The 24238-nt window shown below is 36.9% G+C and overlaps 1 protein-coding gene across 7 annotated transcripts in view; it reads right to left on the reverse strand.

Moving 5' to 3' along the window:
• Positions 1–24238, reverse strand: part of ASPH (aspartate beta-hydroxylase) — a 139369-nt gene that overhangs the window by 105106 nt on the left and 10025 nt on the right. For 3 of the 7 annotated variants that reach the window (XM_081116618.1, XM_081116617.1, XM_081116621.1), the window contains exons 2-3: positions 12133–12282; positions 9161–9229 (exon numbers count right to left, since the gene is read on the reverse strand). In XM_081116618.1, coding sequence (XP_080972744.1) covers positions 9161–9229; positions 12133–12282 — 219 coding nt within the window. Of the gene's footprint in view, positions 1–4256; positions 4517–9160; positions 9230–12132; positions 12283–18107; positions 18428–24238 lie in introns of those variants that run through there. The other 4 variants (XM_081116619.1, XM_081116620.1, XM_081116622.1 and 1 more) reach the window with 4 other exon arrangements.

Below are 24238 nucleotides of genomic sequence, written 5' to 3' on the forward strand. Positions count from 1 at the left end.
GAGACTGAAAAGGAAGCATCTTTGGTATTCTGTAATCCATTTGGATAAGTTATTTTATTGGTAGACTATATTCCAATTGAAAGTGGCCATCAAAGAAGCATTAGGATGTGGTTACAGTCAAAGAGAATGGCAAAAAATAAATAATCACCATGATGCTTACTTCCTTTTTGTCCTATATGTTTATTCTGATGGTTTCTGAGTGATTATTGTTAATGGCTCTGTTGACTATTTGGAAATTCTCATACAGAAATTTGACAAAAGCAGGTCTAACATTTTTCCCTTAGAACAGGAAGGAGCTGCCTAGAGGGAATAACATTATTTTGGCAACAGCCTCAGAGCCACATACCCCATCCACATTTTCGAAATGAAATGTTCTATATGAAATTAAAACGCTCAGTCATTAAGCAATGGTTGGATCTGGGGTCCAACCTCATGCAATAGATATGATTTTAGAACAATGGCTCCATTACAGAAGCCCAAACAGCTACTGCAGGTTTTTAGAGAATTGGCACAGAATTGGTAGGCTGGGTATCACTTTATACTTAGGTCATTTCAGTCACTCCCATAGCTCCCGGTGAGACCTGTGAGTCACTCTGAGCCTCAGTTTCTCATCTTTCTCCTTCCAATACTGAAACACCATAATTTATTTCCACATTGACTAAAGATATCAAAAAGAGGCCCAAAGACCTAAGTAAAGGTTCTGTGAACTAGGCAGACTGTTGCCCCAGAAAGGATGTCTAATTTTGGTAAAAATGCATGTCGGGACACAATGCACCAATTTCCTTTATATTTTTAAATAGATGGTTTAACTACGTTATCACGGGCACTTTTGAAAAAAGGAAGCTGTAAACCTTCCAACCTTCTATGACAAGTAGGGAAGGGAAGATTAGAACAAAACAGAACTGAAAGACTAGATTTAGAAAGGGATTACAGCCAGAGTTTGAATAAAATAAAAGGCAGATTCAAATACAAATGAAATATCAGGAAGATCACCTGCAGATCCTGTTAGCATAGGTCAGTTCATTGTATGAACTTCAAAATGTAATTTCCCTTCAAAAAATATGTCCAATAATTGTTTTACTTACATAAACTGGTTTTTTAAAAAAATAAAGACCTCAGTGTTTTATTATGCAATGGGTGACTCCCGAGGGAGGTTCTCACTCACCAGAACCCCAGAAAATATTTTAATAAACATCATACATTAGGCTCAGCTTTGAAGAAATTCAAATGAAATCTAAGACCTGGTTCCTAATTGCAAGGAGTTCACAGTTGAGTTAATATCTATTCCTGTGTAACACGTGGTTATCTCAACAAGTAACTGAAACAGAGAACTGGCATACTGTTCCGTCAATCAACAGTGGTAATAGTCGGAGTCCCTGAGTTTCATTAAAGTGCTCCAACTACGCACTGTGATCAAAGAAAATTCCACAGCCCCATTGCAGAAAACATCTTCCTTGGTCTATGGACCAGAATCTCATTTAGAAAGGGTCACTCAGCATCAGTCCCCAAAAGGTGTAACTGCCGACTGTACAAATTAGAAATAATTGTCTATGCCTATATCTGCTTTTGATAATTCTCCAAAGTTATAAACATCAGGAGAGACAAGAAAACATTTTGTTCAGACTCGCTAACAATAAAGAAAAAAAACATGCAGAAAGTACCTCCCCATTTTTGCACCAAACTCCAGAAAACTCGGGCCCTTTTCAGTTGGATAAAGGGCAGGGCGCGTGGAAAAGCAAGAAGGGTGGCTTCGAGGAGCCACTGGATCTGAGTGCAGAGCATGCTCTGCAACGTTCCTGTGCTTGTCCAAAACTGGAAAAGCAGAGAACTGTAGCACAACTTAAAATTCTATAACTATGAATAAATACTCAGATGTATAGAATACAGTTTTGCCTTCCAAAGTTCTTCAGTTTAAGCTAGGAAATACAAGACGAAACAGAAAATTATACAATAACTCCTCAGAACATTCAGAATTATAGCATACATAATAAATAAAAGTGAGGTCATTTTGATCAGCTTCAAAATACTCTATACCAGTTTTGCAAACAACTATTTTCTCTCAACATAACAAGCATTAGGCACAGTTGAAGGAGGTCACAGAAGTCAGGGGTTCAGCAGCTACCTGGACTCTACCATCCTGGGTAGAATCATAGGGCCAATTAAAGGGGTACTAAATAAACGGCACATTATGACCTCACACCCTTATTTTTTACTTACAAAAATAAAGCATAATTAATTTCTGTACATAAAATGTGTGTTAGTATCATGACCAAAAAAAAGAGTCCATTGAGAAATTAATGTTTCCAAACATTTTTAAATACACAAACTTAATTATTTACTTCTTATAAACTGATCAAACACCTAGAGTTAGTAGTAATGAAGCATTAAGAAATAAGAGTGCTTTAAAAAAACACATCTCAGACATTTGGTTAAGTGACTTTCATTAAGAGTGAGGGCTAAGAATGCTTTTGAATTGAAACCTAATGAACTCTGATATTTCACAGTCAAATTCAAAGTGGAAGACACATTAATTATGGGCAAAAACTGCATAAACGTCCAGAAAGAACATTATTAAATCATACTCATTTGTTCCTGAATATTATCACTCCAAAATCAGGAGCTTTCAACTGTCAGAACATTAACAGAATAAAACATATTCCCTGAAGAATTAGGGAAGATAGACTAGAGTTTTAATAGCCATTTAAGCTTCAGAAGATCACTGTCAACATACAACATGAGTATTCACTTCCAAAAGTAACTGTAGAACAATGCTTTTTTTAAAAGAAAAATAAAATAAAATTAGCAAATTGACACATGTAAGTGGTGAGTGGATATGGAAGCTGCTGTGCTCCCTGTGTTCGGACTGAGACTTTCAGGCTATCATTTTGATAAACTTCAAGAATGGTTTCTACAAAAGAAACTAAATTTGTCATACTGTCCTCTGAAAAAGTAGGTGAATAATCCACTTACTGAAAAATTTTTGATTAAATGTGGGGGGAAAAAGTATTTGAAAAGCAGAAATAATTATAGTTAAATAAAATGACTAAAAATGCAACCATTTTTGAATTTTAAGCTCTAGGAAGAACCAACGCTAAGTTTCAGTCTCAGAGACTTAAAAACATGAACTCCAATCCCTAAAAGAGTAAAAGAAACCAAAGGTCTTAGATCTTCTTGCTTTTGAGCTGTCAGAGCTTTGAGGGAGGAAATGGCTGAACCCTCATTTTAAGAAATGCATGTTATATATAGCTAATACAACAGCTTTTGATATTATTCAAGCAAACTAACTTTAAATGAAGGGATTCAAAGATGTTTTTAAAGCTTTCTAATGGCAAAATATACTCCCCTAAAGAAATTACCGCTTTAATAAATTTAATTTACAAACCTAAAATTTGTTTTATACCTAAGCTAAAGTTGGTAGCCAATTAATAAGGTAATACAGGAAAAAAATGGAAAAAGACTTATTTAGGATGAATAATTTTAATATGTACAACATTACTTAAGATACATATTCACATTTTCCTTCTTGTGTAATATGCCTTCTTTAAAAAATATACAAATTACCTTCTCTGAATGTATATTTGGAAATGAAATTAAAAATAAATTTTGCTTTCATACACAGAAATATTCAGACATACTACTATCTGAATACAGTAATTTAATTACCCTAAGGCCAAAACATGGGGTTATTTTCAAATTATTTGAAAAGCACCATTAATACAAAATTTTACATTGACGTTGGCATTAACCGATGTGACAAATCAGTTAACCTAGACGAATTACAATTAAAAAAAAAATCAGGGTTTTTAAGAACCATCGTTTTACACATCAGTCATGTTAAAGATCAACAGAGAAGCAGTTATTTATGAATCATGCTAGAAATATTCTGACAATCAAGTCCACTATAATCATCTTAATGAAGAGCATGTTAGAAAGACAAGCATCAAGGGTTAATCACAAAACAATATGCCATTAAGGTTCTAAATTTAGTTTAGTGAATACATAAGTTGAAGCAAAACGATACAGAAACCAATTATACCGCCAAGAACATCATTGTCAAAGCACTTCGGAGACAACTACAAGGACGGGGGGCTGCCACTCTCCCCACTGGCGTGGGGAAGCCACGCAAGGGACTAGGCGGGAGCTGCACCGGGGAGACCACGAGGCCGCCTCGCAGGCCGGACTGCAGCTAAGCCCTGGGTGAGCAAAGGAGAGAAAGGAAAGGGGGATGCTTCGGTTTCCGCGAGCCAGTGACTCCAGGCCCTGAGACAAGGTTACTGGTTATGTAAATCCAAAATGACACAGGTCTTTCCCTGAACCCCTTCGCTCTGTGACGTACCATCAACACCTTCTGCCGTTTCGCTTTCTTCATCTTCCTCTTCTAGCATTTCAAAGGGAGTCATTATATCATAGAGAAAGGAGAGGAACCCATAAAACCAATCTGAGCTTTCCTCCGCTAAAATATTAAGGACTTCCTCAAGAGAATCAATATTTTCAGCACTGCCATCTTTGGTCAGGCCTACATAAGAATAAAGGAAGAGAGAGAGAACATAAGGAGAGCAGTTAGGTGGAAAAAGGAGCTAAGGGAGAGCCATCTCAAACAGGCCGTGCATCGCGGTCACGGGGTTACAGACAAGGCATTGCGGGAAATAGAGAAATTCATTAAGACGCACATCTGACGATCAACTCTCAATCATACGATCTAAAGGAAAGGCACAATTTGACCAATCCTCGCCATTCCCCCCGCCCCTACCCAGAGGCCTTGCTCTCATCAGAGAACCTAGAGCTGAAAAACGCAAAGTTGCAGCAGCCAACATCGACGGACTACAGTCCATCCGTGCAGAGTGGATAATACTATGATGAGGGTAAAAAGACAGATAGATACTCCGAACCTCCAGACTTCTCATTTACCAACCAGATTATTATCAAGAGTTGATTAAACAAACATTTACATATCTCCATAAATAGTCATTGAAAACAGAAAGGTGCATTTCCTCAGACTTTTTTCCCTTTAGGACTTGAAGTTAACTTGAGAAACTCTGAAATGACTGGGTTACTCTTCACAGCCTCCATAGATGGCTATAAGTGCACTGAAATTATGTCAAACTCAGATAATTAAATTTTAACACTATAAAATACATTAGCTCTCGAATGCTCTGGCTACTGACACACGGTCCTTTAATTTTGGCCAATAATAAGTCAGTTATTAATCATAATTCACTCTGCATACCAATATGAAATTTGACCAAGGCCTTAGCCAGTCATTTGCAGTAAGATCATTCCAAAGTTCTGTCCCCATGAGCCCAAGAAATTAGCTTCTATTGCAGAGACCCCAGACTCCTATTGTTTTTAAGTCTTAGTCCCAAAACATGCCCCCATGATGGAAAATAAACAAAGTAGTATTGTTTTTATCTTCTGCTGTTTTTGTTTGGTTGTTTTTGGGTTTTTTGCCTGTGAAGAACTGGCATTGAGTAGGAAAGGTCTCTCTACTCCAAAGTCACCAATACTGCCAAGCTCTAGATAGCAAGGCCTATTATAATTTTGAAGAGAAAGACACACACAAAAAAACAGGGTAGAGGGTTCTTGCTGTAAAAAATGTAAGTATCTTTAACTTTAGAGGTGGAATCATAACCACCTAATTTAATATTTCAGGCTTTGACAAACAGAATTTTCCATGTAGCATAACTATCGCTTATTGGCACGTAAGCGATAATAGTAAGATAACTAGTATAAATATCAAACATTACAGTGAATTTCCCCCACTTTAACCCATAGAAGAACTACATCACGCCATTCTTCATGCCTTTGGAGGAGAGGGACCCACAGATTGCAGTTAGTGTTCAAATTATTTTTGACAAACCCAGAATGTTTTTTGCACTGAACTTAACAGTTGGCAAGTGCTCCTAACAGAGGAGATCTGTATTCCCACCCAAGTCTCTGTGGGATTAACATTGTTTCTTCTTCTTACCTTAAAACACCATAGCTGTGAATTTAAAATGAATTTTTTTCTTAAAATAAAATAAACATTTTCTCTCTCCAATTTCCCAACAGAAATACTTCCAACTATCAAATATAAAATATAAAACTTGACCACCCTTCACTATGAAGGCTGAACTATATAACAAATATGCAAATGTATTTAAACAAAACTATTTTATCCAACTATGCAACTTTCCTGTGATTCTTAAGACAGTAGTACTCGACCAAAGAGAAAAAGGAAAATTTCTAGGTGTACATTTCCTTAACTGCTAAGAGCTGGCCCTAACCCAAGAGCAGGGTGTGAATGCCTCTGAGTGGGCAATACCCAGTCCTTTCCTCTCTTCTGTTCACTCATGCATCCCCTCCCAGTCTACAAATGTTTACCAAGGCTTCCGTTTTGTTCTCCAGCCCTACCTGATATGATACCAGCTAGCTACTAGTGACAGGACAAAAGGCCAGTCATGCAATCCTTTAGTGGTATTACTCTAAGAATTTTTACTCTTACCATTTAGTCCTTGGATCAATATGCTATCAATTTTATTTGGGAAACAAGTTTTCAGATAATAAATTTCCCAACAATGTAGTTTTCAATGATCCAAACCAAAATCAAGGATACTTTATTTTAGAAAATTTGGCCACAAAAGTAGGAAGCTATGTAAACTAAAACAGGCTTAGAATATTTTCAAAGTAGTAAATGTCTCAGCCAGAAACAATGAAATAATAAAATGAATTGATCTTGATTTACTCACACATATTTCTCTCTTTCTTTATATTCACAAGAAAAACCAAAACTCAAAATGTGAAAGAAATGTAAACATGAATGTAGACATTTCCTCAAATTGACAAGATTTAGATATTTGCAGATTTAAGAATGTAGAAATACTTATGAAAGAAACGTTAAAACTATTCAAGTTCAACAATCTCAACTATTACTACCCCTACCATGCCAAGCTCTCTAACCTCCAACTTCCTACTTTCGTCCATCCCTTTGGACACCCTCTGCCTTAATCCAGCACCCTTACCCTTGAGCTGCCTCTCCAACGAAAATGCACCCAGTAAATTGGGCTTCTTTTGGGTCTATGCTCTCTGAATCTGCTCCCCCACATAACCTCTCCCTGAACATACAGAGCCCATTAATGCCTCTGTACCCCAAGAATTTCACCAGGTTCTGTCTTTACAACCACCTGCCAGTAATAGAGGCACAACTGAACTACAATAACCATGCAAGCTAGGAAAGAACTTTAGTTATAAAATTCAACTCTGGTCAAGGTTGCTTTTCATACAGAGAATTCAAACACCATAGCAATAAGGTCACAGGACATAAGTGAGCCAAACAGCTCACCTATGGTTTGTTTCATCTTTACTGAAGTCATAAGCCAACTGTGAATGAGTACATATATATGGCAAATCGTTTATCTGAGCCTTTGTGCCTTAGTTGTCAAATTACCAAAATGAACTGAGATTCCCCAAATTTGGTTCCACCTCCAAATAGATAATTCTTATTAAAAAAACAAGTTATGATTTGCCCACACCATATATGTGTGTCTATCTGGAAATAACAATGCTCTAGGTTAGAATTCATTAACCTGTTAATGGTTGCTTAAAAACCTTAAAGGGAATAAACTCTTGAAATTTAAATATAACACTAAAAATCAAGTTATTAAAATAAATAAGATTGCTATGCAAATCAGTGTGTTTTACAGAAAAAATACCACATTAATTTTAATAGTTGACATTTCCTATCATCTGACAGACCAGATAGCTCATTTAAAGCAAAAAGAATCAATAATTTATAGATGAGAAGTAATTCTAAATATGAGGAACTCTGGCCCACATGAAGTTATTTTTAAAATTAAAAAGCTTCACTATTCAGAATCCATCAAAGTAACATCATAAAATGGAGTAATAAACCATTTATAGGCAAGCAAATCAGCATCATTCTGACATGTTAAATTCCATATAATTTTATTTATTTTGTATGTCGAGGATTATAGTCTTCTGAGATTTACTATATTTATATAAACTCAAACTTAGTTATGTAATAACAGAATACATAGGTAAAAACAGGAAAAGAAATTTCATAGACAGTGAGCTTCTACTGTTAAGCAGCAAACATAATTCCCACTGAGCAATAACAAAATGTAAATTAAAATTAAGAAGTTATATTACATTTAATCTCAACTTAACCCTTTTTCATATTTAGAACTTATTGTTTTATAGGAAAGTTAAGATTAATCTACTGAAAACAGTTTCATTAGCTACAGGTGTGGTGTCCTCCATTTTTTTCATATCCATGAAATATAAACAAAATTGTGGGTCTGGAAGAATTTCTTTGTGCCATTATTTTATTAAGCTTAGTGTAGTGTACCAAGCCATATTATTATTATTCTAAAGGCTTTAATACAAAAAGTTTTAATACATATTATGCTACATACTAAAACAAAGGAAATGGTACTGTTTAACAAGCAGAGAAATATATATCTCCCCAGGCCAGATTACAGAAAATTTTCATATTAAAACCAGCACCATCCTTTCTAGTAAAGTAGCAGTTTAAAACAAACAAGGGAATATCACACCTTTATTTATTAGCAAAAACATGTCAATGATAAAGACAGGTAATTCTGGTGATAGAAAGAGGAGGGCTCAAGACTTCCAAAACAAAGAAACCTGGCCAACAATTACTAGTTCATATTTTCAATGTTACCTTTAAAATATGCACAGCACATTTTGAGATGTATACTACCACTTTTTTATTTCAAAATGAATTTATGTAATCTTTTTAAACTGTACATTTTCAAATGGAAGTGGATTATGTCAAATGATGCTAAAAAAAATGCTGTAATTAACCATATTTGAAAGCAGACTAACACATTATATGTTCAAATGTTATGTTCAGAATATAAAGGCCTTTAAATCTGAAAAAAAAATCAAGTTATTATATTTATTAAAAGGATATGTGTAAGAGTTATATGCTAAATGCTATACATTTATAAAAGTATACTAAAATGTGAGTCCATGAAAAAAATAAAGCCATTAACATTTCAATAAGAATGAAATATATGAGTTAAGCAGGGAAGTATCTTTCACAAAATGCATACAATTGACATAGATATCATCAAAACAAAAATATCCTTTTGTTTCCAGTACTTTACCAACACTAACAAAAAGTAAAATGTCTACTTGCCTAATAAAACTTTGGCATCATCCACATCAAAATCTCCATCACCATCAGCATCATAGACTCCTAGTTTTCCTACAAGAGAGGAGGCAAGATGGATATGGGGAAAAAGGAAAAGCAAATTAATAAGGTATTACCACTATTGCAGTCTTGTACATCAGTCACAAATGTTAACAATCAATGCAATTCTTTGCACTTTTAATCCTGAAAAGCAAGTGCTAAATGAATATCTTACTTAAAAATGATGAGAAATTCACCTAGAGATTCAGGAAATGTCTGCCTAACAAATCTAAGAAATATAACTGAGATAAATATTTTCCTTAAAGGTTTAACAATACCCTGATTTAATCATTTCAGGATTTTTAAAAATTATACCGATACAAATATTTTAGGTAAAAATTTTAACATACATAAGGAATAATATTGATGCATTTCTAACAATCACATGAAATTTAATGTTTCCAAAGTATGAAAGTTCCACCATCAATATTCAAAACAAAAAGAACCAACACCAAGCCTCAAAAACAAATGAAATATAATTCACATCGAGTACTAAAAGTAAGAGGACAGTTACTTTCATATTTTACTATACTGATTTACAACAGAGACATCATGAATCAACTTTTTAAAAAAGACTTCTGAAAATAAAGTATGTAGAACTGGCTTCCTGAAATCACAAAGGAAAACTTACCATTGTCCTACTTAAAAACTTAATTAGTACTGGCCATCTACTAGTAAGAAAAAAAACAAGACTTAAAACAGATAACCTGAGTAGACAACACTCCAGGAGCCTTTCTTCATCAAGAACAGCAAATATGTATTTTAAGGCTTTAATAAAGCTTTATCATCTAAGGAGCACTGTTATATTTAGCATTTCAAACATGAGTCAAATAGATTCGATTCTTTAAAAAACATCCTGAAATCAACATGATTGATTAATTCATCATTGGAGAGTGGCTGTGAAGAGACATAATTCTGTACAACAATATTTTAAACAACATTCACAAATATAGCATGAGCAGTAAAAACCCAGTTGGCAGTACTGTTACCATTTCTTTAATAAAAAGTAAATTAAAACATTGCATAAGAGCTGGCAGAACTTTTGGAGTAGAGCGGCTATGGCCAATCTTAAGCCTCCAGAGCCCTTATTCTACTTAGGAAATAGTAAACTTGCTCTATAAAAGTCTGGTTTAGACAGCACACACACATTAAAAACGACAATAATAAAGGAGAGCTATTGTTTCTATTGCTAAGAAAAGGAAAAGCACTGATCTGCAGCTCGAGGTTATATTATAGCACAGAGCTCAAACATTAGAAACATGAAAAATAACCTTAAAAAGGGAAATTGGTCCTACCACTTATATTCTCTGATGCAGGTGATAACTGAATTAGCAGAATACGGTTGAGATTTTAGAGACTAACACAGTGGACTTAAAATGCATCTCCAATCGCCTACCTTGAAGTACCTCTGATAAGTTATAACGGAAGTCCTTTGCTTTGGCTGCATGCATGCAAAAACACAGAAATTGTTACTTGTGCTCAATGTACAAATACCTGAAATCTCTTCTTTTGTAACAGACTTCCCCTAGCACATGTAAGTCAACAAAAGCACAGATTACCTAGAAGTTTTCTACACACTAAAATACTTTCCGTCAGTCCATCAATTTATCCAGAGACACTAAAGTAATAAAAATGAGAAGCTTCAATGAAAGGCAGATTTCATGTGTGTTTTGCTATTCTCTGCCTTTTTGCCCCCAGAAAAATGGCTATAATCTAATAAACAAAGCGGTACAATAAAGGGTCGATGGAAGGAAGCAGATTTTCCACACAACACTGTACACACAGAGAAGCGTGATCTTTGTTCGAAGACAGGGTCCATCTCTTTCCCTAAGTGTTTAAAGAGGAAGGCCACTTACTCTCAATAGCCAGAAAGTGGAAACAACCCTACTGTCCATCGCTGATGAATGGAAAAGCAAAATGGTATATCCATACAATGGAATATTATTTAGCCATAAATGGAGTATTAAACCTGGAAAACATCATGCTAAGTGCAAAAGGTAGACACAGAAGCCACATACTGTATGATTCCACTTATATGAAGTGTCCAGAGCAGGCAAATCCACAGACACACACAGTGTATTAGGATTTGCCAGGAAAGGAAAGGAGCAGGAAATTGGGTGTTTTGGGGGAAGGGGTGATGGAAATATTCTGGAATTAGAGAATGATGATGACAGTATAAAAATGATGAATATATTAAAAATCAGTGAACTGGTGATTTACGATACTAAATTTTGTTACATGAATTTCATCTGAAAGTTTTAAAAAAAGACTTCATGAGTTTAAAAAAAAAAAAAAGAGTATGACTCCAAAAGCAACAAAGAATCATAAATGCAAACAATCCCGAGAAACTGCAGTGATTACGGGGAAAGGAAAGGAAAAAGGAGGGGAAAGGAAGACAACTATCAGAAATAACACAGCAAATTCCTCAAAACAGCACACTAACCATACACACACATACACACACACACACCCCAATTCCAACAAAGGCACAGAGGGGTGTGCTTTGAAATGCTCTCTCAGGAAGGTTTTTCTAACTGTATGCTTATGATCCATTAATGGATCCTTAATTAAATTCAGTGGCTCTTACCAGTATTCTTAAAATTTATAATATAACAAAATAGAATAGAAATTATAGAGTACTGCTTGTAATGAGATTAAGTACTGTTTGATAAAACTTTCCTGTGTGATATATGTACAATAAAAAGCCTTTTTCTTTTTAAAACTATAGATTATGTTCAAAGAAGCTGAAAAGCCTGTCTCCAAGACGACCCTGATAACATCCCTTTTTCTGCTGAGAACCACAGAAAGGCTACAGAAATTAAAAGTACGAAAAAGATGCTGATAAATCTTTAAGATTACTAAGGGATGTCATTTATGCTCTTACAAATTCACATAAGAAACGATATAAAAATTCTTACCTAAAACTTCCTCATAATCAACAAGATCAAACCAGACGACAGCGACTGATGTCCAGACTCCCAGCAGTGCAATGACCATAAACCATGTGAAAAATGAGCTTCCGGAAAGCACGCCTTTCCTTCCATTTTTGTGTCCTCCATGCTTTGTGTCTGTTTAAGGAAAAAATGATGTATAATGTCATTATCTAAGAAAACACTTTATCTCCCTGGCCAGTGTTGCTCAGTGGTTAGAGCATCAGCCTGTGCACAGAAGGGTCTCAGGTTCGATTCCCAGTCAAGGCCACATACCTGGGTTGTGGGTTTCCCTCCCCGCCCCCCATCGGGGGGTGTGCAGAAGGCAACCAATGAATGTGTCTCTCTCACATCGATGTTTCTCTCTCTCTCTCTCTCCCCCCCTTCCCTCCCTTCCACACTGTCTCTGAAAAGCAATGGAAAAAAACATCTCTGAGGATTAATTAAAAAATAAAATAAAAAGAAAACACTTTAGCAACACCTATTTTCACTGAATTATTTCTCCAGTAATTTGATAGCACTTACAATGCTAAGTCATTTCAAAACTAGTTTTCACTTAAAGTCTCAAAACATGTTACAGAAAATAAAGATTTTGCAAATGAAAGATTCTGCTTAGACTCAACACCACATATGTAAAGCCCTAACTTCTGAGTAATGAAAGAAACTACTGATGGGCTAATAATTTTTAAAAAATAAAGTTTGTTATACGATGTATATTCCTTCCTTCTAAGTTCTTTATCTAAACTACCTACGGATTACCTCCTTCAAAGCTCAGAGCATTATCAACAATTTAATGAATTCATATAGAAATACAGCCAAATCCTTTTCTCTGTCCCATTTAGTTTATGTAGAATCTTTAAAACTATAACTGTCACAGAAAATATCTCCCCCCAAAACTGCTCTATATTCTTAGCCAAAGAAGGAAGGAAACAATTGATGGGAATAGAGGTCGGGGAAGAGGGAAGTAAAACAGTCCAACTCGGCCCTCCTTCGGGGACCCACCGGGACCTTCGGAAACAGGAAGAGGCGCATTCACAACTGGTCTCAATGCAGGAAACAGCTTTGTAAACTACCGTCCCCCAAAAGTGTCATTTGTCACATCTGACATGTTTAATATACCTTTTATCCTTCTGGAAATACTATTCTTACTTCCAAAAATAAAAAACGATGACAGTCAAGTGATACTAATAGAAAATGGTCAACACTGTCCTTAAAAGGGAAGACCATAATATTCAAGTTTCTCTTTAAAAAGAATATAATAAATGTTATGTAAATATTAATGATTAATTAAAAGGATAGGTCATATCCTAAAATGCTATGACAAAAGGAAAAGTTTATCACCCAGGTAGAAAGCAGGACACCATCTTCTACTTGTGAGCACCTGTCAGCTCTTCAAAGTGCTTCCACGTGCACGGCTGCATGGGATTCCCACTATGGGCTTGTCGGTGTCTCTCTAGAGGGCACTCCTGGATGTTTATACAGGACAATTCTTCATCCTCTAGGACTGTTTCTCATGTCAGCAAAGCAGCTGACATCCCTACTGTCTGCTGGTTCCAAAGGTAAGTAGTTCCCAGTGAGTATGACAAAAACACACCCAAACAATACCAACTACCGCCACCCCCAGCACAGAAATCTCTGTTTTACAGAGAAAAGATTAAATAATTCACCCAAAGTCAGCTACACAAGTTAGGTTGAGCTAGGAATAGACCCTGAATTCATTGGTCCTGAGTTCCTTGATCCATGCATGAGTGAGCCAAGTTACATTTCCAAAAACCTGACAGGCTCTCATCATCTAGAACCTGCTTTCTGACACTTCAATCCAGTTCTCATTACAAAATACTGGCAGTAATTTTCCAATGGCTCACATCAAGAATCTACTGCCAATTCTCTTGGATGAAAAAATAAACTGAAATTCTCCCTGTTTAAAAGATATACACATTTTTTTAACCCAACCATTATATCAACTTTTCAAAAGGTGCTATGAAAACCAAATCAATCTGAATGTATGTGTGTGTGTGTGTGTGTGTGTATACACTCAAACATATACACCTTTATCTACACATCTATGTTTAAGTATTTAAAATTATGACCAAATAAGACAAATTGTAATCTTAAAGAAAAAGTCAATTTCCTTTTCTAATGTTCTTGAAATATTTACAGACCCATCAAAAAGGGCCAGGTTTATAAATAATCCTGTGGTGAATTCACAAAAGTATACTTACCAAAAAACATATGGCCATCTAATTTCTTTCTAACATGAACTATTAAAAGCCTCCTAAAAGCTGCTTATATAAAAAACGTAATTTATACATTACAAAATACTTGCTGGGCACTGATCACAAAGTTGCACATTAAATTCACTTAAAACAGACTTTACTGTTTCAATACCTGAACATCGCCATGGGACTGGGGGAGACTAGGTGACAATTTCTGCAATGGTGGAGAGGGGAAATGATGATTTTTGTTATCTTTATGTGCCTTAAGCATAGAAATTGTAAGGACAATATAAAATAAAGCACCACTAAATGTTTAAAAAAGGAAAAGTGAGTAGCTTCTGGGGGCAGAGGAGCACCACAGATACGGCAGCAGTGTTGTGTGTTTAATTTATTTAACATCTATACACATGAAGACTTTTTAATACTGCATAAAAAACCACTGCTTCTATATAACATATACATATATGAATACATGCCCATTTGTATAGAATACTTACTGTAATTAGAATAATGCCTTCCAGAATATTCATTTACTCCTAAATATGGAACTACAATAGACTGTAATAGAATTAGGATGACTAAGAGTGTTTCTCCCTTGACGACTAATTGCCTCTAAGAATCGAATTTAAATTTTCTATTTAAAAACGAGTGCTAAAACTGCAGGAAAATCGGGTTCTTGTCTTATTTCCTCTTGAACATTTTGCAATGCACACCAGTGTCTTGTATTGTTACTAATTAACGAGAAAACAACAAGGCTAAGTAAATATAGTTCATCCTTTTACTCATTCATTCAATATATTTATTCAGCATATGGGTGAGACATGATCCGATTTTTTCTCAATTTTCAAAATGTGTATCTAGATAAAAGTACATTCAATATAATGCTATTTACAGAGGGGAGGGAAGTAGGGGGATGGGTGAAAAAGGTGAAGAGAAATAAGAGGTACAAACTTCCAGTTATAAAATGAGGGTAAGTCACAGGGATGTAATGTACAGCAAGACGAATATAGTCAATAGTATAACTTTGTACAGTAACAGATGGTTAGTAGATTCAGTGTGGTGATCACTTTGTAAGTTATATAAATGTTCAGTAACTATGTTATACTCCTGAAATTCAGATAGCATTGTATGTCTACTATAATAAAAAAATTAATAAACAAAATTTTTGAAAAAAGATAGTAAGCAACCCTCAAAAAGAAAAGATATTATTTAAAATAAGCTTATAATGAAATAGCCAATAAAACAAAATAATAATTTGATTTCAAAGTTCAATTATTTCTCCATTTCTACCTCTTTCTTGAGACAGAAATGGAGGAGTTTCTGAGATTCTCAAAAGGAAAGTATCACTTATCTAAGTTGATTCAGTAATACTCATCGAAGTGTTTCACCTGCAACACCAAACATAAGTAAAAAGTGGAAAAAGGTTTTTAAAAGTAATTATATAAATGCAGGCACCAAAGCAGAGAGAAGGCACTGGGAGGGGGTGGAAGGAGAAAGCCAAACACCTTAAAGAACAAGTCCTTACCTGAAGCCTGTTTACATTTGTTTTAAACATGATCCTAACAACTTCAATCCAGTGTCCTAACTCACAGCACAAAACTAAAGAAGTTTTTAAAGACAACCTAACACAAATGAGTTAAAGCAGCAAAGTTCCACGGACGGAAGGCCCATAAAAGGCATCCAGTGGACTGGGAGCTTGAAGGAACTGTGGCAGCCAGCCATTTATGACTGATTGATGCCTGTAGGCAAACCTTGAACAGTCTTAAAATAATCTTTGGTACAAGGTAATAATGACCTTCATATTGATTTTGTCATTAAAAATTTGTAACCTGTTTAAGAATGCAAGAAATGCATAATAAATCTTAGGTTTTAATTCAATATATTTTTTTATTAAACATGTTTATCACTTTAAAAGATTTAATGTTGCTCATAATCTGAAATTATTAGCAATATTTTGTCTATCCCTTTACAATGTCAAATTGAGGTTTTACTCTATTATTACTAATCTTATTCCTGTTAATATTAATTCCATAAAGAAACAAAATAGTACATTATGAAAAGGAGTCTTTCCCCAGACATCTTTTTAAAGGGTCTTTTAACTGATACCAAATAATGCTCTCTTGATACGTCACTCTGTAAATATGGTGTGCACAGTCCCCAGGGGCAGATCAGTTTCTTCCCAATTAAACTGAAAAAAAGCATAGTAAGACAAACCCTTCAAGAGGGTTTAAAACTACCTAAGCAAACCTGAAACCAGGCTTTGGTCCAAAGTTATTCTGAAGAACACTGAGTAGCTGTCCCTATTTTCTAAAACCAGAATAAATCTAAAGGTCTTCATTTCATTTTCTGGCTCCATGTTCAACCTGTGGTCCCAGGGATTAGTCAAAAAGGTTTTTTTAATGGGGCTTAAGAATATGGTAAGGACTATGCAATTCATTTTTTTCCATGTTGACTCATCAAAAAACTACATGACCTCCAAATCAGAAAATATTCTCACGCACTACCAAACACAGAAAATTACCACAGGAAGCAATGAAATGTGTCTCTCTCCAAAATGAAGAGTGGGTTAGGGACAACAGGTAATTTTATTTATTTGGTTGAGGAAAGGAAAATAGAAGATGTACCCCAGTACCTGAATAGTAGTCAATTACTTGATGTGGACAACTACTAACTGAATTACAAATCAACCATGTGCAAGTTTACTAGCATTATGCAAGCAATTTCATGTTTCATAAACTCTACACATTTAAAGTTTAACAAAAAACAACACATAAAAACTGTCAAGCAACTCATCAAACTGATCATTTTTCTACATTACAAAATGTCACCCTTTGGGAGCCAAGAACTGCTAAATAAGTGGGTCAGAAGTGGATAAGAGGGAAGTGTCCCTGAAAGAACTAAATGTCAGACATCTCTCTGATATTCTTCGTGGCTACATGAGGCACTTATTAGAATAGTCAAGTGACCCATTCTTACCATTTATCCAAAACGGTGCTCAAAGTAGAGATACTCATATTCTCTATACTAATAATAGAATCCTTCCAGTGGCTGCTTGGGCAGCTGAGAGTTGGAAGCAGTCTTAATATATCTATTTTTTCATAAGTAAGTTTTCAACAAATGAATCAACGTAGCTTGCTTTCAACTAAATGGGAAGAGACCCTTACAATGTAAAGCAAAAACAAACATACACAAAAATGTAAATTCAACATATCATTAAAGGACACTTGAAGATTAATGATTTAAGTTTAAAAAACAAAATAAAGTCCTAGTGTCTTTTCTTTGCATTTATCCTCTGCTTCACAAAAATTAGGTCAGTTTCCACATATGCTAAGACAGCCTGAGCCAACTAAATGTGCTCATTAGTACAAAATGGGACGTATACATGCCTTAAATCTCCTATAATTTTATATGAGTTATTACACATTATTCTTCAAATTCACTGTAATTAACTCTTAAAACTAAGAAAAACTGCCTGTACATTTTTCAGAAGTTCATAAATGTGGTCTCTGGTAGTACAATATACTAAAAGATATTCTAAACTAAGACGCCAAAACATACCGGATTAAAGACAGATTATTCCATAAAAAAAATAACTACTGTGAAAAGTTCAAAATAGAAAATGTAGAAGATGCAGTTAAAAGCCCTTAGCCAAAAATATTTTAATAACACACAACTGACAATCAAGCTAAAAATTGTCAGTGGGATCCAAAACCACTTTTAACCCAAACAATAAAAATATACCTTTACCTTCATCCATTTTGACTTTTTCAGTCCATGAGTAACATACAGTGAAGAGAAAACTCAAAGCTCCACCAGCAGGTAGCAGGCAGGCCGCACGCCCTTCCCCACGAAAGCTCTAGAGAGCCAGACTCGGCCGGCAGGCCAGGCCTCTAGAACTGAAATTGGACCTGCCTGCAAACTGCTCACCAGTTATTTTTAGAGGCCTCTTCCTCATGGCCAAATACTGCTAACCACTCAGGCTGAAATGCACTCCTAATAATCCCACAGCCTTTCTCCCACTTACGGATTCCTTTCTCAGTTGGTCCTGTCTCCCTACTCCAATCCCTAAAAAAAAATCAAGCATGCTGGATGCAATGAAACAGAACAGACTGTGCTGCCAGTTTTGCTTTCTTGGCCTCAGTCTTCAATAGTTTTAGCCTAAGTACCAAATCATTCAACACTGAAACAAGTCTTGCTATAAAATGTGGCCCCAAGCCCAGAAACTGCTTGATTTGGCCCTTCAGAATCTAATCAAATGCCTCCAGGAAAAGACCATTAGTGTGTTTGAATGAAACAGAACCCTGAATGGAAAGAAATTAGCGACTGCTCTAGAATTCTGATTCACAGGCATTTCCATCCCAAGGCTAATTCCTCCAACAGCAAAAGTAAAGCAACAATAAAAAATTGTTGCAGTGGAAAAGGAAGGAGCTCTGCTGGGAAGGAAGGCATGCAGAAGGGGAAGGGAGGGGAAGGGAAAGAGGCGGGGAAAGGGGCAGGAAGGCAGGGCTGGAGGGGACAGGGAAGGAAGGGACTCTTCAGCAGGAAGAGTGATCTAGGAAACCATCTCAGAGAAGGACCTAGAAAGACACTGATAGCTGCACTCTGATTTTGTTCTACTTTCCTCCAACCCCATTCTCCAAATATTCTCTTCTGGGAAATAAAATCAGCCCAATTTTAGTACCATTTATTCACTGATTTAAGATGAGCAGATCACAGAATTCATCAGAGTTCTGATTAGTATACTAAATTAAGTATACTAAATTCAGCACAAATAGTATCCAGAGCAAGGCAGTAACCTTTCAAAGTTGTCTGAGTCTTTAATTTTGTCAGTCAAATTGAATGGTTCACACACAAATTAAACATTTATAGGTTTTGAAGAGACATTTAGACGTTCTGAAGAGGAGTCGGCAACCTCTGGCACCAGAATTTGTAGGCCCAGAGCTGGGATCGAGTGAACAAGGCCTCAGGGCCAATTACACAAAACTGACCAGTGTCTTAGCTGTCCTCCCCCACCATTCCTTTCCTCAAAATCTGTCCCACTAAAAGTGAGTGCTTGCTAAAATGTTGAAAGATAATTAATCATTTTTGTTTAAGATGACCCACCGTCATACAAATTCGTTAGACAAATATTTCAGAAGCTTTCTTTTGTTCTGTTGTTTCCAGAGAGTGAATGAGGGTGACAAGAGACGCTCCCTTGGCACCCCTGGAAACCAAGACACTACACTCACATGGCGGGTGGCCCATTTCAGACCCAGATTCAATTCCCAGCTTCTTCATTAACTTTGATTTGGGGAAAGTCATCAAACTTTTGGGCCTCAATTTCCTTGCCTATAAAACATGCCTTGGCACAAACTAGGCATGCAAATATTTGTTGAAGTCACCCATGCAACACACTTGTGTTGACTGATCAGGACTAGCGCACAGGTCTCCTCACCTCCCATTCGCAGCTCTTTTCATGAGCGTAGCCTGCCACCAAGACTGCCGGAGCTGCTAGGGTTTCTCCTCTCCCTTTACAGGCCTGTGTGAGGCCAGCTGCATTCTAAATTACAGGTCTGTGGCCAAATGCTGACCGGAGACAAGAATCACAGCTATTAAATTTGGATATACCTCACCCCTGAGTCTTCTTTAACACAGCTCTGATTACTCCTCCCCAACAAATCTTTGTCACACATCCTATAGTTAACCTTTTCCTTAGTCTTGTGCAACAGTTTTACAGTTATTTCAATAAGATATCTTCACCCCTCAGTTTCACAGTAACAGTATACCTATTATTCTAGATAGGGTGATTAGAATGTCTGTGAAATAACATTTAACATCACAACATTTCCTAAGGGAAAAGAAATTCTGAATTCTAAGTAACTATCTCTTATAAGAAACCCAGTGGTTCCCAAGCACTGGTTATGAACCCAAATCTATCCAGGACCAAGTTTTCACTGCTCTGCGTCACATGAAGTCCTCCCTGATCAATCTTGGGTGACTGACACACAGGCTGAACACTAGGACCAAGCAGGAAGGATGTGGTAGCCCCATAGGGCTAACTGGATAGCTAGACACCCAGCACTGCTCTCTTGACTGCTCTCTTTTAGGGAGTTCCACAGAGAGAAAGAGAGAAAGAAAGGCAGATACACAAAGAAAACAAAGAGCTAAGTTATTAAATCCAAGGAAACAGTACAAGTGAGTCTTTCAACATACAGTTTTTTTGCTGTTACATACGTATGAAAGTTTCAAAATGAAAAATTGGAAAAATATAAAAATAAAAACAAAATTCATCTGGCTTTTAAAAAAAAGATAACAGAAGTCAAGAATCAAGTCCTAAACCCAGCAAAAATGAAAAGAACACCAACTCAGTCACTGGTCTCAAACTTATTAAAAACCAAGTGGAGAACTGTCTCTACTTGATGTCTCCTTCATGCAAGTCATGCAAGTTGTGCTCACATATTTCCATCTGCTTGCTGGACCCTCCCCATGGCATGCCCTGACTTTCACCTCAAATTGATGTGGGAAGATAAACCTAATTCCTCTACCACCTGGAAGCCACTCCAACACTTGGAGAAGGTAATGTCCCCTCGGAGGCCAGCCATCCCCAGGGTTTTCGCGACTCCTCATGTTACGGTTAACAGACCCTTAACAAAAGGCCTCATCCTAAAGCTCATTCACTCTGAGCAGCCTCCACCTGTCGCCCTCACACACAGCCCCACGCCTGAGACCACAGTTCCAGAAGCTGCCCGACCAGCACAGGGAGGGATTTCCACCTCCCTCACTCTGGTCACGAATAGCACTAACACTGAAGAAGATTCTTAGTCAGCCACGTCATGCAGGCAACTCCCTCTCAGACCACAAGCAATTAAAAAAACCAAACCAAAAAAATACTAGGCCTTCTGAAAATATATCTACTACTTCAAGCCTCTCCCGGCTCAACCTCAACAGCTGAGTGCCTTTTGCAAAGCGCTAACCCTGATAACGTCCACCTTCCCACTCATCTGCATGGTGGGTCCTTCCTTCCTGGCACTGCCTACTTTTCCCTCAGGTCTTTGTGCCACACACAAATTTAATACCATTAACTGGACAGGTCTCTCCTGCAGTCAACCTCAAACCATTACATCAGCACTCTGTGGGTACAGGTGGGCATTCAACTGTGACTCAAACCAGGTCACATGACCAATGCTATGCCATCATAGGCACCGGAGGATTTTCCGAGATGGTTTCTAAATACCTTAAAGTAGGGAAAAGTGACACAGTTGGATCCTGATCGCTTAGTCTAGAAAGTTTCTCTAAACACATCATTAGTTTTTGTTTTTGCTTTTTAAATAAACCTGCATTTATTAAACCTCCTATTCATGGCTTTCTTTTCTAAGTACTTAAAAATAACTTTTAATTCTAGAATTTGCCTAGTATTATAATGAGGCATTGGTTTACAGTTAGCCTGAGTCTGCATGTCTTTCCTTTGATAAAAATGGGCCATTTGTCCCTCGAGTATCTTTGCCACCTCTTCTAAATTTCATGCTTCCCCAAAGATTAACCTCTGGAAAGCTTTAGCTGGGGTTGTAGCTTTGAGAGGCTCGGAAAGCCTCAGCTCCTCCTCAGTTAGTCTCTGCCTCTCTCCTTGATCCTACACATCTCACAAACACTTACTGCTCAGAGGCTGGTGCTAGACCTGAGTGCTGTCTTCCCTCCCCACTGGGCACGGGGCCTGGAACATAGTAAGCCCTCATTAACCTGACCGGACAGTTGCATGGTGCTATGCAAATGTCTAAATTGTACATATAAATTTTGGGGGGCCCACCTAAATGGCAAAGCAAATCTAACATGCATGGAGCATTTTAGAAACAAAACAAAACCACACAGTAGTGGAGGTGGGGCTGGTTCTGGGTGAGGGACAGGAATGGCCAGGAGAGGTACAGGTAGAACCTCATCAGCTTCATTAACTCATCCCACACCCCTATTCTGTTCTTTTCCTCCCAATCCCATCTCAGTTCAAAATCAAAGTTATGGTCATTGTCACCACACATTCAGAGATGTCCCCTAACCTTATCTCACTGACTCATTTTGCTCCAAACAGGCTCCACACCCCTCCCTCAGCTCCAGCCTCAGCAAATGCACCCCTTTTTCCCCCGGAAGAGGTGGCCCAGAATAAGTCATCAAGCACCCCACTGATCTGCGCTGACAGTTTCAAAGGCTGGTCTCTGGGCTATGTTCTGGAATAACCTAGTCTGCTGATGAAGGTTCTTAGAAGCATGCCCCCAAAAGATCTGACTTGCTGAAAAAGCTGAAGTTGCACAGCTTTATGCAAGTTACAGAGAAGCCCAAGTTCAGGAGGCAAGCACAGGTGTGTGTTACAGGCCCTGTCCTCACCGGGCGGGGCCTCTCCCCATCTGTGGTTAAACATTTTTAATACCATCGTGGATAAAGGTATTGCCTTAAACAGAACACTTCTAGTCAACATATAAGTCAGATCAGCAAAACAAAGTGCTTTCAGCTCTATAAGCTAGTAATGAAAATCACAAGGTGGTAAATTTTAAATGGCTTTCCATTTTTTTCTGCATACATGAATATTCATTCATTCAACAAACACTCTTGAAATCCCTCCCCAAGAATGAACAAGGGAGACCACGTACTTAACAGCCTGGTGGGGGAGAAAAATCATATTGAAATTAAATTAATTAAAATAAAATAAAGTTTCACTTTGGCTATGTTAGGGTAAAGGGTGTCTAGGACTATATGAATGAAAATAATCACTGGGAAAGAATCATAACCTTGTATTTTAAAGATATAGCATTCTAAGGCATAATCTGCTCCAAACTCTTCTTTATAAATGTTAAGCGCTGTTCAGTTTTATATTTTTCAATCAACATTAGCAAATCTTAGTCATAAGTCAAAAAGGAAATACTCATCATTCTTACAAAGGAATTGTAGAGCCAGAACCAAAAAAAGGAAGAAAAATTTAGCAGTGTTACAGTATTTACACAGACAAACTTAGCCTATCTTTGAGTCATATTTAAAAAGAGGAAAATCAGTCTCGCAAAGAAGCAGAACTTTTCCAATTTCACAAAACGCAAAATAAAATGTCTATTTCTGCCCAACCTTCCTCCCAATCAGAATGAACTAACTATGCCTAAGAGTATGAGGAATGCCTCTCATGGCTTCAGAATGGCTTCCTATAGGTACAACTCCAAAAGCTACTGCGTTCAAACTGCCGGCACAGTGCCTAAACGATACCTACACAAGGGCCTGATCTACTTAAACAACTTTCCACATCTCTGAAGTACACACATCCCTAATAATTCTATTGTTTGTTTCTGTAGCTCCAACACTTATAAACATCAATAGGATTTTCTGATCTGTGTTCTTGCCCACAATATAAACCTAAAAATCCACCATGCAACACATACTTTTTGAGCACTTACTACATTCAAAGCAGTGTAGAAGACATAAAAGCACAGCCCCTACCCTCAGTGCCCTTTTGGGCTACTAGAGGCAAGACTTTTTACCTGTATTTGTACATTCCAACATTTATTGAGTAGCTACTAAGTCCAGACAGTCATTTAAGCACTAGAGATAAAAAGGAAACAAAGCATGGTATTTATTAAATCAAACCTAAGGAGTAACTGTCCCAATCCTGGTTCAATCTGATGATGTTTTGTTGTCTAATATAATGACTTTGCCACACTTTCATCTTCTGAGGGAAACAGTAAAAAATGAGGTGCTAATATAGTAATATGTAGAGGGTGCTACAGAAGGCCACGCTGGGGATGGGGGAGTAGAAAACCCAGTTTATGGGAAGATGATGAAGGGAGAGGAGGGGAGAGTTGATGAAGGAGCTAAATCTTGAAGGATACACAGGAATCACACAGGGAAAGGGAAAGCGAGAGGCCATCCTA

This window comes from Miniopterus schreibersii, assembly GCF_964146895.1.
Source record: "Miniopterus schreibersii genome assembly, chromosome: 17".
In the NCBI taxonomy this organism is placed as follows: Eukaryota; Metazoa; Chordata; class Mammalia; order Chiroptera; family Miniopteridae; genus Miniopterus; species Miniopterus schreibersii.